The 16,921-nt window shown below is 35.9% G+C and overlaps 2 protein-coding genes across 2 annotated transcripts in view; one reads left to right on the top strand and one right to left on the bottom strand.

Moving 5' to 3' along the window:
* Positions 1-249: 249 nt before the first annotated feature.
* LOC110099030 (DNA-directed RNA polymerase III subunit RPC10) lies at positions 250-3,960 on the top strand. Its single transcript, XM_020826042.2, has 4 exons — positions 250-449; positions 1,567-1,765; positions 1,850-1,934; positions 3,566-3,960. The coding sequence occupies exons 2-4, from the start codon at positions 1,640-1,642 to the stop codon at positions 3,694-3,696; spliced, it is 342 nt and encodes a 113-aa protein (XP_020681701.1). The 5' UTR covers positions 250-449; positions 1,567-1,639; the 3' UTR covers positions 3,697-3,960.
* A 3,986-nt stretch (positions 3,961-7,946) lies between these two features.
* Positions 7,947-16,921, bottom strand: part of LOC110099036 (calcineurin B-like protein 3) — a 36,708-nt gene continuing 27,733 nt past the window's right edge. Inside the window, exons 7-9 of the mRNA XM_020826049.2 lie at positions 16,050-16,130; positions 15,278-15,390; positions 7,947-8,180 (exon numbers count right to left, since the gene is read on the bottom strand). Coding sequence (XP_020681708.1) covers positions 8,123-8,180; positions 15,278-15,390; positions 16,050-16,130 — 252 coding nt within the window. The 3' untranslated portion in view covers positions 7,947-8,122. The remainder of the gene's footprint in view (positions 8,181-15,277; positions 15,391-16,049; positions 16,131-16,921) is intronic.

Here is a 16,921-nt window from a genome sequence, read left to right as displayed (position 1 = left end):
TTTACAGATATTTTACTCATCATTATGACAGTTACCATATATTTGGGTTCAGTTAAATACTAGCCATTTTGTTGCAAGGGTTAGTAGGATTTAGAACCGGATGTCCGGACATACAATTTAGACGCGTCACATCATCCGAATATATTGAATCTCAATGTATTTTGATGACACCCCACATCTGAATTACTGTCCGGACGAATACGGATATGAGACGTAATAATTTGCCTAGCTTTAGGGGCTGTTTGGCAGCAAGTTAGATTTAGCGCGAGGTAGAGTTTACGCTTCGCTGGTTCGCGTGGGGGTAGTTGTCTGGGGTTTGCTTCTCCACTTCTTCATTTATATTGTTGCTGTTCTGCTTCGCGCGAATTACAGTAGTCGATACTTCTCTGCCACCTCCTCCGACTTTATTCCTGCTGGGTCGGAAGTCGCGCAGGGAGATCGCCCCGAAGGTAACGATATTTCTCCCCTTTCGCGTCCTTCTTCGGTCGGATTTACGATTTCCGCAAAAAAAGTCGGATTTACGAAATCAGGGATATTGTGCAAAAATGGCGAAAATGCCGTGAGGTAGAGATTGGACTTACCGCCAGTCGAACGAACGCCTAACACTTCTTTGCCATCCGATCGTCAAAACACACGCCATTACGTGAGGGTGTTCACACGCTAAATTAGAATAAAGTATGAGGAAGAAAGTATACACACAGTGTTCTTTTTTTTTTTGGGTAAAAAATGGAGTTCGGTTGGAGTTTTGGAGTATTACTGTATTTTGGAGGAAAATTGAGTTTTTCGGTTGGAGATGGCTAAGTTTTTATTTTTTGGCGTTTGGCAGAATTTCGCTCAATTCTTCCCTAAATCTGACCTAAAACCTGCATCTAAACAGGCCCCCTGTGTAAATCTTAATGCTTCCTTAAATCCTATTTTCCTATTATTTTCATATAAATCTCATATTTATTTAATCCTAGGAGTTGTCAAATTTAATTGATTTATATATGCTTGAGGGGTGTGAGGGGTTGAAGAGAAAAAAAGTGATATTGGAAGATTAGGGATGAGGGGAAGCTTTTAGGAGGAACTAATATAGGAAGATTAGGCCTTTTAATGTTACCAAATCTGATATAGTGTTGGTTGAAAGTTAAAGAGTTGCTATTTCCAATTAATGGATTGCAAGGAAAAATTACTGGAATTTTCCATATAGCCTTCCCAATTCTCTCTCTCTCCTTCGTTACCCCTCATGGGATTTCTCACATTTCTGCCCTTACCCAGTTCTCTCTCTGTTACACACATGAGGTTTTTTCCCCGTATGTTTCCTTGATTGACCTTCACCCAATTCCAACTCTTCTACCAGCAACTCTCTATCTCATGTAGCCATTCCGATAGAATTCACAGAAAGCTTTCTCATTTCCCTTCCCTCTGTATATTTTGAGTTTTCTTTGTCTAAAATTGAGAACATTGTAGTATTGCATGCAAAATTTTAATGACAGTAGTTTCATTTTCAGTCGAGTCTTCGTTTCAAAAGCTGCTACTAATTTATTGCACTTTTGTGGCCTTGAACTCTGGATTACCAATTTTTAGCCGTTGCATTCGAGGTCATCCTACATCTACATACTGGAAAGAGGGGAACAGAGGTTCAAATTAATTGATCAAAATGTCAATGGCAATGGAGTTCTGCCCTAACTGTGCTATATTATTGGAGCTTGAAGCTGCAAGTGGTAACCGCAAAACCAGATTTTTCTGCCCTGCTTGTCCGTATGTCTGTCCAATCAATGTCAAGGTAAACTAAAAAGCTGATTCATTTTTTCAAATCTTAATTTTTTGAATTTCATGCCTTGTAGTGCTTGTCATTTTGACGTTTTAGATAGTCCGCAAGGGAGTACTAGTAAATAAAGAGGTCGAGCCCATCTTTGGAGCAGATGACATGAAATATGCTCCCAAAACAACAGGTAACTACTTTTAAAATATGAGTAGTTCGTTAATCAGTCTGGTGCATTTCCATTTTATTTAATTTGTTTGCAAGTAATATTTTCTTAGCTGAAGGAGTTGGCCAAAACCTTAATGTGAAGGCACCTATTAAGAGCGCATATGATAAACACACAAAGGGAGATAAAACAGATCAAACATCATAATAAGATTTATGTGATTTGGCTAAAATAATAGTCTACATCCAAAGATAGAACATCCAATCTACCATATATAAATCATATGGGTATGCAAATAAACAAAGAAATGAGAAAATTGGCTTTTCTAATCCCAAATTTATCTAATTTCACAACAAAGGAGAAGCCTTAAATCTCTTATGATAAATAAAAGAGAGAATAACATGAGATATAATAAACCTTAGAAGATTTAACTAAGACAAACTTAAAATTTTCAAAAAGGGGGCCTCCTTACATGTTTATGGATTCAACACAAAATTGCTAGCATGCTAGCACCTAAGCTTTCGCCAAGTTACGATGATACTAACCCACAAAAATTAACTTTTCATTCAGCCAGTTCTTTCTTGCTCCTTTTCCTAACTTTCTCTCTTTTTAATTATCAAAAGATCCTTTACTTGTTCTTGAAAACCAAAAGCACCACCGCAGCTATCCTCTATATTTACATTCATAAGGTTTGCTCTCTCTGCCAATTACACATCAACCAAAATTTCAAAGCACATGATAATACACACATCCCAACTCCCTCATTTTGTCACTGCACTTATCCTATTTAAACACATATTTGTAAGTGTTTTAATGAGGTGATTTAAAATCTAACTTTAGTTTAAATTTTGACTTAGAATTATTTAAAATAACCTATTTCGGAACAATTTTTTGCTCAAATTAATATTTTTCCAATAATCAAAATTATTTATATTTATCTAGAAATTCACTTATTTAAAATCTTCAACATATCTTAATAAAATTAGAGTCAAAATACTTATAAATCTCCTTAATAACAGGTCATTATAGTTTTGTATAATTGTATCTCCTTTGTGACTCCTCTCAAAATTGAGTTTCTCAAATTCCCTGACAGAAGGGTTGAGCACTCATGTAAACTCAACAAGCCTAGATGACACCTAAACCTAACACCCACATGTAGCCTCTGAGGCATGTTTGTCGCATAATACAGTGGATTCACTATTATTTATTAGCAACTTTCTTTGAGTCTGTTGCCCAACAAATTTGCTTAATACTCTGGGCTAAATTAGCAGTATTATTTGTTTGCCATTTGTATTGATTATGATAGTTTTTTAATGGTTAGCAAACGAAATGTAAAATTTTTAAGCTGTTAGTCCTTCGAGTTCAGCTTGATGGAGGGGAGATAAAAAGGTTTCGTTCGAGACGCCTTTCTTACTGCTTCTTAGAACAGCTTTTTATTACAAAAATTTTAATTTTTTTATTAGAAAGTAGCTTTAAGAAGCAGTAAGAAAGTTGAAACCTCCCAACCCAACCACCAACCACTGGTCTATTTGCATTTACAATACGTTTAGCTGGAAATTTTTTTTTTTTTAAGATCATTCCAATATTTTAGCCAATGGAATATTTTGTGCTGCCTTGTGATTGTTAATTTTTTTTTTCTTCATTTTGTATTGCAGCAAGTTGCCCGAGGTGTAATCATGGAGAGGCATACTTCAAACAGATGCAGATCCGATCTGCGGATGAACCAATGACATCCTTTTACAAATGTTGCAATGAGAGCTGTAAATTCAACTGGCGTGAGGACTAACTACAAATATTTTTCCTGCAGTTAAACTATAAATAGACCTTTTTCTTTTCCCTCTTATCGTGCTTTAACTTCAGTTCCTTAAGGTTTTTTTTTTTGTTTTTATTGCTTTTGAGGATATCATTATGTTGCTCGTTTGAAGAATGATGAGTTGTAAGTTTGTTCAGATTAACGGGAAACTTCAATGCTTGCGAACTATTTAAACTGTAATATTGCAAATATTGCAAAAGTTTTTGGAACTATGGAGAGAGTACTTTTCAAATGTTAGTTATGTTATATTCCACATTTTGAAGTCAATATTAGCGTTGCAAATGGTAAGATCGCATTTTCTCGTAGGACAGAATGGTCCTAGACCTTTATACCCTATGTGAGCATGTCAATGGGAGAGTAGATAAAATTATACATATGATTATTCATGGTGAGTAGCGGCTCTCGATTACACATCTTGATTGATAATAATATTTATAATTCAATAGTCACGAGATTTTATTTCATTCGATACATTGGCTTTAATGAGGTCTATTTTAATGTTGGCCTCGATTTTTCACGGGTGCAAGCCCTCGTAGTTAATTACATCTTAGGCTTCGATCTAAGATTACCCTCGAGGAAGCTATTTTATTCTCTTCTAAGTTTGACACATAATGCATTATCTAGTCTTATAATCTAAATGAAGATCGGCTCAATCGGGCTATTCAACATGCAATGATCATATAATTTCTTGCCCTGTTAAAAAAGGAGAAATTAGGAGAGAATCATCTTATATCAAGCAAGTGTGAGAGAGATGGAAGCGGAGTCATCAAAATGATGCGGATATGTGAAATTTATAGCTTCCAAAGAATTGAGAATCTACTCAACGATAAGGCATATAATGATATGCTTATACCGCCAGCCTTTGACCATAGATTTACAAATGATGTATTGTACACTTGGCATTAACGCCCATGACCTAGCTAATGTAAGACACCGCGAGAAGATTTATAACTTAAACCCCACCAGGTATCTAGGCGGCCTCGACCTAGATTTACTACCTTTCTCGAAAAAGAGTACCAGTTAGACTCCATCTAGCGTCTCAATCTCAACTTCATGCATAGAAGGAGAAAGAATATTAACTTCATGCATAGAAGGAGAAAGAATATTGAGCCTCATCATGAATGATACTATAATATGCAAAAGGTAAAGAAAATCTTTGACTCAAGCTTTGCATGCATAGATAGGGCTAATCAGAACTAACCATTAGTCACTGTCACTGTGAAGTGAGCTATGTTTGAAATATCAATTGAATTTTAAAGAGTGACCCACGAGAGGTCATGCAATGCTTTTTTTAAAAGTGGATTGATTCTAAATCTTAAGTTCATTTTAATCTTGTTTAAAGAAAATTTTAACTTTATAGAAAATTTAGCATCCTAATAACATAAATAGGACTCTGTTCGAGCCACCTCCAAGCAAAATAAAGTAAGAAAATCTAAAAAGGTAATGCAGTTTTAATGCACAATCATAGTAAACATATAAATCATCAACAAACAAATAATAACAAGATGCTCAAAATGTAGCTGAGTTCTGCAATACTTCGGAAATTTAATAAAAAAAGGTAATTGAGCTCTATCATAACTAACTCAGCCTCATTATGTTTAAAGACACAATATTTGAAAGCTAAAAATAATTAAAGATATAATTTTAGAGTTATTTAAACATTTTAAAATCTCAAAGAAAAACATCCTAGGGCGTCTACTTCGTGCCAGAAAACATCGATGCACATGACACAATAGGTGGGCCTAAACTACATGCCTAGGTGATCGTGGAGATCTCTAAGGTTCATAGAGGGGGCAAGTCTCAGCCAACAAGGCCAATAATTTGTATGTGCACTATCCTAAGGCCAATGACTAAGCATCATATCATATATATTTGGGTAAAAAAAAAATATTAGTTTACAATGTGTGTGCATTGGTGTAACCATTCGCCATACAATAGAGATGTCTTTGCAAGTAGGAAAGACCGTTGTCTGGCGATGGAGGTTAGAAGGACTGTTGACAGGCGGAAGCCCAGCATTGGGTAGACATCCGGCGACAGGTGGATGTCCGACATCCGGTAGAAGTTCGGCGACGGACGGAAGTCCTGCGCTAGGTAGAAGTCTGGTGATGGACAGAAGTCCAGCAACAGCGGAAGTCCGGCGTTAGGTAGAAATCCAACGACGGGTGGAAGTCCGACGTCAAGTAGAAATCTTACGACGGGCGGAAGTTTGGCATCCGACGACGCGCAGAAGTCCGATGACGAGCCTTCCCCCAAGACTACGATCTTGGGAAGCTCTATATAAAAATGTTAATGAAAAAATAACCATGTTGTCTGGGAACTTTTTGTTTTCTTTGTTTGCAAAGCATATCAAGAGAACACAGCCAAGTTAGAAGCCTAATGCCCATATTTGATATCTAAAATGCATTTATAGTTTCAAGGGAAAAATTAGTTAAAAGTATTTTAATTGTTGATCTTATTTTTGTATGAGAATAATTACTTAAACTAATTCATAGTGTCTAGGTCTTCGTAGCCTGGTGTAGACATGTCCATTGGCATGATTTCTCATAGCTGGACACCCGATGAGATAGCACTGACTCGACCCGACCCAAACCGAACACGATTCATCAAATCCAATTTGATTTCGTATGTGAGTGTAATCGAACATCATTGAGTTTATTTGGGCTCGATTTGAGTCCAATTCGAACTCGATATGTTCGATAGACACTACATAACCCGCCTCGGTTTAATTGGAATTAATTATATGCATTTTAGATATCAAATAAGCTGAACTTTTGTCACTAGACTACGCTCTTTCCAACCTCTGTCGCCTGTCGATTATGGTTCTACTGATCAAATAGATGTATCAATAGTTATTATTTCAAATCCTATCATGTAACACACTCTATTTGATGTATATTTGTTACATCAAGCTAAGGCATTCTCCCAAGGAAGATCCTCATTTGTAATCAACTGCAAATACTAGTGAATTCATTCAAACTAGGTTAGACCTCTTAATTTTTCCCCTTTTTAGGGCTTTCTACATAAAAATATCGGTGTCTCTTATAAATACTACACCCTCTCTTTCATATGTTTGTGTGCTGAATCTTCTTACAAAGCTAAGACGTTAAACTTTATATTTCTATGCCACCGCAAATATTCCAAGACGCAACAATTATAATATAAATTATTTATATATTATAATTATCTCAAAGCAGGTCTTAAAATTTTAAATTTTATCTTTATTTTTTGGTCTAAACATGACAGTTTTTTTCAAAAATGATATTGCCATCTTTCCTATTCAAATCAGAAAAACCAAAATGAAAAAGAAAAAAAAAACTTTCAATTGCAATAATTCGGGGTACTGTCTCTGAGCTGGACTGCTATGATTTATGAATAAGATAATGTAGATAATATTTTATTCATGCTAACCAACATATATAGATCCACTGAAATTGGGATCCTGCATGCACATATATTAGGATACTATTATACAAATTGTATCAAAATAAATTTAAAAATTATTGGATCTATCTTAATATTAATATTTCACATCAAAAATTAAATTTATATTAATTTTAAAATAAATTTAATAATATTTAAATTAGTCATAATATAATTTATATTAAAATATTATGACAATTTTTTCATAGCCTTTTATATATGTTATAACATCATCAGGAATATTATTTTGCTCTTCTTTTGAATTTTTACTCTATAATAAATGATTCATCACATATCATGAAGTGAATCTATATTGATGTAATATTTATTTAGCTTAAACAAAAGATTGTGAAAAGTTAGCAATGAATTTGTTTGAAAATTAAAATTTTCTTGCTGTTTTAGGACATCTCCAACCAAAAAAAATTATTTTTAATTTAAAATACAGTAACATTTATATTAAATAATAATTTATCTCCAATTGAATTTCATTTCCAACACCAAAAATATTATATTTAAAATGAAAAACCTATTTTTAATAGATTAATAACACTAAAATTAAATATATTTAAATTAAAAAACTAAGAACACAAGTTAAACTAACATATTTAGAATCAAAATCATAAAATTTAATAATTTTATAATTTAAAAAAAAATTAAGGTCAATGTTAACGTCACACTGTTCATAGCCGCAAAAATGCGGCTGCAAGCAAACGGATTCGGATGGAGATGCCCTTATGTATCAATTCTTCAGTTAAAATTGAGTTAGAGAAATATTTTAAGCAATATAATTTATACAGAAAACAAATATAAAATGAATATCAATAATAGAAATGAATTTCTCCCTGAGAGAAAACAAAATTAGTATGACTCTTACATATATATATAATCGATACAAATAATTCCACCACAACAATTTATCTACTACGTTTAGAAAACAAACACAAATAACTCGTCTTCGAATTTCATTTGCATTTGATCATCAGGTATCATCGACTTGGGAGTGGAAAACGAAACTTGGGAATGTTGTAGTGATATCCCTGCTCACAGAACACAATCCATTTAGCTTAATAATAAATTTCATAAAACATTTTCACTTGGCATTATGATCTAGACAATCCATCTCCAACCGTATGCCAAACGAGCATTGTAGTCGCCGTGAGCTCCAACCGAACCTCATATTCAGTGGCATTTTGCGCGAGATGAGGCGTCGCACTATTCACGAACGCCATTTTTTCACCTTCTTTATTGATGTTATGAAATAAAGTTCGGTTGGAGCTGAATTACTGCAATTTAGAGTATTACTGTATTTTGAAATGTAAATGAGTTTTTCAGTTGGAGATGGTCTAAGAGACTATGCAGCATGATGGTTATTAAGGTTTTGTTTGGACGACTTTCTTACTGCTTCTTAAAACGATGTTTTAGTAAAAATAATTTTTTTTACTAGAATACTGTTTTAAGAAGTAGTAAGAAAGTTGTCCTAAACGAAGTCTAAGATGTACTTATGTAGAAATATAGAACATAAAATAGGGAGGATTTAAAATGCCCAGCATGCTTTCCTGTAAGTGATGAGTAGCATACAAATCTCATTTTTGGATTGGCTGGGCATGTGAGCAGGACATTATGATGTCTCAGAGCACTTGAGCCCAACAGGATTTGCTAGTGCAAAGTTACTTGATAAAATAAGAAACAGTGATCTTAATCAAGCTGATCATTCATCTCATTAAATCCACTCATATATAAGCCCAATTACCAACAACTAAATCATAACAAAATGATAGTCTTAAGGGGAATTTACATATATACCACATAATTCTTATATATTTACATATCTAATATTTACTTATACAATATCTTAATATCTCAATCACATCAAAAGATATAACATAAAAAAAAAGGTGTTTTACTTTAATAAAGTTAATAATAGTAATATATTTTATGTGATTCCAATATTTAGGTGTTATATAAGTAAATATCAAATTTTAGATGCTAGATATGTTAATATATATGCATTGTGTGGTATGTTTGTAAATCCCCTAATTATTAAATTATTAATAAGAGTGTTCGCAAGCGTCGGGTCTCGGTGATAATTGAACATAGGGATTTGTGCCCATAAAAAACCTCAATCCTTCATGATTAAATTAATCATAGTTGGCCTTATCAATTGATTGGGGGAAATTTAAGATCTTATCCTAATATGTCTTTGAAACTCCATGCTACTTAGTGTTCTTTTCTTGAGACTCCAAAAAAGTGCGGAGAAAGAAGATCGCACCATATAAGCTCACGAGCGCCTTTCACAGCACTTAATTTTGCTATGTTATGACATGCTAAGTCAACCATCACAAATCATGAAACAAGAAAATGGTGTCAACGAGAATAATATAACAAAAAATATATGTAACAATGTTGACCTAGACACCAAGTACGCAAGTACACAGCTCACCTTGGCTTGTTGGTTGAGAGCTTATGCTTCCAACTAAGAGGTCTTGGGTTCGAGTCTTTGTGTATGTGTTGTGTGTGTGAGTTTGCCTTAAATGGCCTAAATGTCCCCAAAAAAAAAAAAGTACGCAAGTAAAAGAGCAAAATCGGGGACAAAAATGATGGCTAGTGTGCATGATGTGTCACTTGAAGAGTCAAGCGACCTCCAATCTTCAAATGGATTGCCACATTGCAATCAAAACATCGAATTCCCCTAAGTGGAAACCCCTCGCAGAAAATTGGACGAGATCGGTCAAAGTCAACGATCGACACTCAAAAACAACGCGCGATGCTACCAAATGATGTCCGATCGCAAAATGGACTTTACCATTGGGTTCGGAATGTTCGATTCATCTAAAAACGACAAAAATTTCGCTCAACAAAAAATTGCGTGAGGAAATCATAGCAGTTTCCGAGGCAATGACGTGTGGATTTCGAGAAATGACATATAAATCAAGATAAAAATTTATGTTATTTAAATTCTGATGTTTAGTTATAATAATATTTTAATATTATATTAATAATTTAAAAATTCAAATTAATAAAATAAAATAAAATAAATAAAAATCAATCAAAATAAATCCAATCAGTCTCACCTGAGTACCGTTCGGACGTCCGGCCATGAGCTCCTCACGTCGACGGCAAGCTTCACACGACCTCTGCATGATCTACGTACGTCTATGCCTCGTTATTCAAAAGGAATCAAACGAAGCCTTCTTCGTTCTGATCTTTTCCCCACACATGATCTCATTGACGATAGGAGCTCTCTCGATCCCATTGCTCTTCCCTTTCGTTCAAACACCCATCAATCCCATTCGAACAACCACCCTACTAGTTCGACACTTTCTGTAGCTGAGCTAGTCAAGCGCCACACCCCTCTGACCCACGTGACACCAGCCCCGATCGAACGCAACTCCTACCTTCAATCCTCCAATAAACTCGACAGCAATCTCGACCCCTTGCGCGCATTTGACTCCCGTGCCAACCTCGTATATGCTAGCAACCCGCGACTGGACCAGTTCTGATCTTACAAGACCTTGCCTGATCATCACCCTTCTTCTGATTGCACGTCGCTTTGATTCCTTCCTCTGCCTCCACTTCACAGCTGCAAACCTCCGAGGCCTCTAACTGTCGAACCATCCACCTAGCCAGGTCAAACCCTCCATTCCCTCAGTCAGACCCTATCTAATCCTCATAGCCGCAGGCCTCCTGAACCCATAGCCGCAAGAATCGACTGGCAAACCCGCCGGATCTCACGCTCGAACACCCTACAACCGCCTCCAGCCATCAGGACCACTTGCAGCAGCTCTCCAGGTCCCAATAGCCCTTCCGACCCAGCTCCCTGGCATGCCGATCGGCCCGCCCCAAGCTAGCTGCGACAGAATATCCTTTCGACCATAGGAATAGCTACAGTCTTCAATCCACGCCGGCGCACCTCCCTACTTCCCAAATCCTTCCCGTCGAGTTCAACTAGGTAAACTCTCTCTCTCTCCATCTCTTATATTTTTATTATTATTACTATTATTAATTGTTAATTACTAATATTGATAATATTAATTATTATTATTATTATTATTATTATTATTATTATTATAAAAAAGAAAATAAAAGAAAGAAGAAAAATAAAAAAAAGAAAAGGAAAAAAAAAAACGAAAAAAGAATAAAAAATATCTTTGTATATTTTTTTATCGATATTCGTCGTTGTCATCCCGACGGTTCCGCCAGCACTGGACTGCAAAGGTATAACCCAAATCTTGTCCTCGATGCTTGTAGCGTGGCAAGCAATCACCAATGCGTACTTTTCTTAGCACAGTGGGAGGTAATCCTTGTGTGCACTTTTTTTAACGCGGCGGGGCAAAAAATTAAGAACATATATACGAGCTTCAGTGCCTGTGGGAAAAGAACTGTGCATTTTTTAAATCGGTACCCCTGAAGACCCATGCATATTTTTATTGACGTGGTGAGATTGAAGATCGCGGCCGCGATGTCATCAGACACCGATCGTGCTCGCTTTCTTAACGTGGAGGGAAGGCTAAGACTCCCCAAATTTCCCCTAAATGGGAGAGACACCGTTATACTGCAGAAATTCCAACTGAATGGGGGACCTAAATGCAACATAACTCATGGAACATAACATTAATGAACATCAAGGAACTGGACCCTAAACTTTAAAATGCACAATAAAATTGAAAATACAAATACCAAATAATAATTCTGATCATTCAAATAAATATCAACGAACGAGCAAGGGACTCGTCGCGGGAGACCTTCAGATATAAATAACCTGCAAGCAAAGGTTGAGATGATAATGCTTGCAAGTATAGTGAAAGATCTATCAAGGTTCAGCCGGCATCCAACATCAAATCATTGGTGAATGCACTGATTTGAAGGCAATCAATGACGAAAAATATGTTATAAATATAATGGGGGTTCTATATGAACTTAAATATACAACAAATGCAAGCGGATTGCAATAGATGTAAGCACCTACGAACCACTTCTATGTTATAAATATAATGGGGGTTCTATATGAACTTAAATATACAACAAATGCAAGCGGATTGCAATAGATGTAAGCACCTACGAACCACTGAAGTGGCAAGTGATTTGTAGCAACACTTGCAAATAACAATAGGTGACCCATCATGCTACAACAGACTGCCTATGGACGGTAGTAGAATATATTATATATGCAGTCAGGGAAATTTTCTCACAGATAATAGCAAAAGAAGCGCGTCTATTCTACCAGAGATGAAGGTATCGTTGATCAAATATAACTAAATCCTCCGATTATTAATTTTGGATGTTCTAATAATGACAGCTGAGAAAAAGGCAAACTTGGATAAAGAGGAAGCCCATTGATGTAGATCCTAACTATGATATTAAGCATGCGAAGTTGAATAACTCTATGAACAATTCTGTAGAGTCAAAGAATGAGCAGTTAAAGAAAAAATGTCTCATTCTATCATATCTTCAAAAATACCAGGGTTTCTGGAGAAATGTCGTATTATTTGAATAAAGGACAAATACCCAGAGATCACACCTCACAACTTGATGTCCTACACGTACACCATTAATTTTTTGTAGCTATAAATTGGAGAAAGATGCTCATGGTTGCCATGTTGAGGACTATGGGAGAAGCTTCTACATCCCATATGCATATCAAATTCTAGAATGGCGTTGGCATACTAACAACTACCCGGTGATTTGTCATGTTCATGCTTCGAAGAGAATACCGTGTGGCAAATTGAAGACGAGGAGAGCCAACAGCTCATCAACCGAGCCTTTGGTCTCATCAGATTATGATACATCAACTATCACAAAATGACCTTATGCTACTTGGATGTCCTCGTCCGGTCTAAGCAAAGGTTAGATGATTCGTGGATCTGATCTCTCGAAGAACAAGGAGATGGAGGTTGAATCAGATCAATGAAGTATCTCATGACTATTCAAGATGCAATGCTACAATTCACATGTAAGCAAAAGCAGAGAATCAGTAGTAAAAACCGTGGGCAACTGAAACTAAACATCATTGGATCTGCAACATTCGTACAAGTGGACAGAAGACGTCAACAAAGCCCAAAATAAAATCCCACGCATTTTGCAGCAATAGTTGTCTATACAGTCAACTACATTTAAAAATGAAAACACCACCACGCATATATTACAATACGCATTGATGTGTATTCCATAATATGCATGCATTAGCAATGTGTAGAGGGTTTCATTCTAGCATGTCAGTTGACATTGCATTCACAGTTAAAAATGACATCATGCGTGTATTTGTAAGATGCAGAGATTTTTCATTCAAGTATGTCATCTGATATTACAATTGCATGTTAAAATGACCTCCTGCATGTATAGTTAGGATGCAATGGGTTTCTTTTAAACATGTCATTTGACAGTGCAATTATAATTTAAAATGACCTTTTGCATGCATTGTTACGATGTAGAGGATTTATTCAAGCATGTCATTTGACATTGTAATTACACTCCTAAGTATCCTCCCATATGCATTTGCAATATACAGAGGGCTTCATTCCTATAATATCATGCATACATATAACAATCATATAAATGCACCGTGTAAAATGCATTTAATAGTATATACGCATATGGGCCTTGACGAGCATGTCGTAGGTACACACATGGCATATGAGGATGCTAAGTGGGTTAAGAAATACATTTAGATGTGAAATGGATCCTCTGTTAGTAAATTGATAAAGTCGACAATGTTCAATCAACAAAAATGTAACCCCTAGAAACATTGATGATGACCGTGTTGAATGTTTATCTCAATTGGAGGGGACCCTATACTTTTCGATGCTTTCAAGCTTCAACAAAATACAAATCTTTTAAAGTGATTACAATATTACCCCAATGATGATCGTGTTGACAAAAAATCTCAACTGGAGGGAACTACAAACATTTGTAATATCTCTCAAATGCTCATTCAAATCCAAAATTCTAAAATAATCATCCAAGACCAAGATATTTAAAATTAAAATTAATCATTAAATGCTTAAAGCAAAAATATCCATCCACCCACTGTAGCAGTTTGCCGGGATGGACAAATTAAAAATTACTTCAAGCACATAAAGAGCTAATGTATAGTCGAGAATATCACTAAAATTCATTCTCAATCTATCTTTTGCCAGACGTGACAAGTGTCATCTAATCGGTGGTTCACCACCAAATGGCACCACACCAATGATTTCGCCGCTACATGGTTACGACCGAGACCCTCTGACCAGGTAGTTTTGCCATAAAATGACACAATTATATTACGGTCATGGTTAGAGGCAGTATATTCTCCAATGGCTTCAAATTATTGAGTAATGAATCAATAATATATGATGGATAGGGCACAAAACCCTTCGTTAGCTAGGGTGGATTCAAACTTGTCCCCCTTGGACAAATACTCATCCCAGATCTACAAGGTACGGATGAAGCAACCCATGACTGTCGATAAGAATCCTTCTATCATGTTAGGTCGACTACCTCCTCTGACTAAGTAGAATAAGGACCACGATGGCTCAGGATGACATAACCATGGGATCTTGATCGGGCTCATCACATTCCCCCTACCATCCGCTTTAAGTGCAAGATGATGAAATTTCTAATTTTAAATATCAAATTTTCACATACCTAAGCCGTGTTGCTACTATATGACAGATATCACGTATCGATTTGACGACTAGCCTTAATCGAAAGTTCTCTCTCGTTACTGGGAAGGGTAATTAATTATAGGGGCTTGCGCCTATAAGAAATCAAAACTCAGATCATAAAGTCCTCACAAAATGAGGGTGAAATCTCTAGGTAGTGTCTTATTTAAAATCCAATATACCTTCTAAAAATTTACCCCGGAACATACTCGTTAAAACTCTTCCCGACAATCCAAAAAAGAAGAAACAAAGGGGGGTCCGCGGAGAGACTGGGGCACGAATTTTCGAAGTCCACAAACAAGCTTAAGAGATTTTCGGTGCATATGAACACATGTTGTTCAATAGGTTATAAAAATGAAATAAGGGCACTTCCAATTATTTGACGATTTTCAAACCAGCAATGTGCTTTAAAAAAAAAAACAAGAGGTATAGGTTATATCACTATCTTTATATACATATTAAGTAAGAAAAAGTACAATGGAATGATGGCTTACTTGAGGTATTGAAGGGTCATGTTCTTCAGTAGTGAGGGATGTTGTAACACAAGACTGCGCCACTCCTCCTTATCAATCTTTCCATCATGTTTGGTATCGGCTTCCTCAAATGTCTACAACAACAAATTACGAATGCTTAATGAGACAACAAAAAAAAAAACTGGCCATCAAATCAGGTAATATAAAATACACAAAAGAAAAAAAAAAAAAAAAAAAAAAAAACAGTACAATATGATCTTAAAAATACTTATCCAATTAGGCATCTGTAGGTTTTTCCCTAGTGCAATGTGATGTACATCTATTGTCCATTACGAATGCATAATACGTGAATAATGACATTCATGGCTAGCTTTCTACAAATACATACTCAGAAAAATATCCACATACGTTCATAAACTAGCAACATGAAATTGTTGTCTAAACCAGAATACCAAACAAAATGGTGAAACCTAAGCTCAGCAATGTGTGCAAACTATCCTGATCATTTTGAAATCAACCCACTACTACAAACTTCCTTTGGGTTCAGTTTGCAAGTGGTGCCAGTAAAGTAGATTCAACCACCGAAAGAAAGTAATCCAAGGGCTAACCAAGCTATGCACTGATCAGATAGGAAAGGGTTCCCTAAGATTATGTTATTATAAAGGTTGTCTAGAAAAAGCAATGTAATGCAACAAAATAGTTCATACATTAGAAGAATTCAGGAGGAATACCATGACCAAAAATACCACTTATATTAGATATAAGGACTTAAATGTAATCATTGTGCACGAACCTTGTCAATGATGCTTTCTATAACTTCATCAGAAAGATTCATGCCCGACTCAGCAAGAGTAGCCACCACCATTTGTTTCACCTGCATATAAAAAAAGACCTTTAAGCACCATGCAATATAATAATATAATTAGATAATACTGGACGGATGCCTATTGATCATATTTTCAAAAAATAAATGCTATGTTGCACATCTTGCTGTGGTTGTACTAAACGATATATGGAGAGGGAGAGAAGCAAAAAAAAAACTTAGTAACTCCATGTGAATGTATAACGCCAAATCCCTTGCCACCAAGATGATAGGAAACACTTGGATTCACAAGTGTTCCTAGCCAAAATCAGTAAACTCCAGCAGATTTATTGCTGTCCACAACAGGAAACAGCCCAAAAACAGAAAAAACAGGAGTTACACGAGAAATTTGAGAAAAAACGAAGAAAAACTCTTGTATTTCACTAGTAGATGAATAAAACAGCAAAGATACAATTGATCCTCAATTCGAGAGGAGGATCGATCTCTCCCAAATCTCTAGACGCCGCTAGAGCCCAAAGAAAACCTAAATCTAAGAGATCTCAAATTTCAGCCAAATTCAAGATGATCAAACCCTAGGACAAACAGCTATTTAATGCATACAAATCAAAAGGAATTCCCTAAACAATCCCTACATTCAAATTTCCCTCTTAACTCCCCAAAATTTCTTTCCTATTTGGCTCCCTCACACCGTGCGGCTCGCTCGGCATCCCAGCGAACGGAGGTTTTCCGCCCTGTTCGCGTATGAGCCGGTCCCGCCTGGACCGGCTAGACCGGTCCACTGGACCGGTCTAACAATACTCCCCTCCCAAAAAATCCACCTTGTCCTCAAGGTGGAGATATGC

Source organism: Dendrobium catenatum, unplaced genomic scaffold (assembly GCF_001605985.2).
Source record: "Dendrobium catenatum unplaced genomic scaffold, ASM160598v2 fragScaff_scaffold_1632, whole genome shotgun sequence".
NCBI classification, from domain to species: Eukaryota; Viridiplantae; Streptophyta; class Magnoliopsida; order Asparagales; family Orchidaceae; genus Dendrobium; species Dendrobium catenatum.
This window is presented reverse-complemented; position numbering and strand designations above follow the sequence as displayed.

What these genes read in the sequence shown, in the direction of transcription:
- LOC110099030 (XM_020826042.2), top strand. Translation starts at nt 1,640, where the DNA reads ATGTCAATGGCAATGGAGTTCTGCCCTAACTGTGCTATATTATTGGAG. An exon ending in TCTGTCCAATCAATGTCAAG is followed by an intron (nt 1,766 to 1,849) that starts GTAAACTAAAAA and finishes TTGACGTTTTAG; the next exon opens with ATAGTCCGCAAGGGAGTACT. An exon ending in ATATGCTCCCAAAACAACAG is followed by an intron (nt 1,935 to 3,565) that starts GTAACTACTTTT and finishes TTTGTATTGCAG; the next exon opens with CAAGTTGCCCGAGGTGTAAT.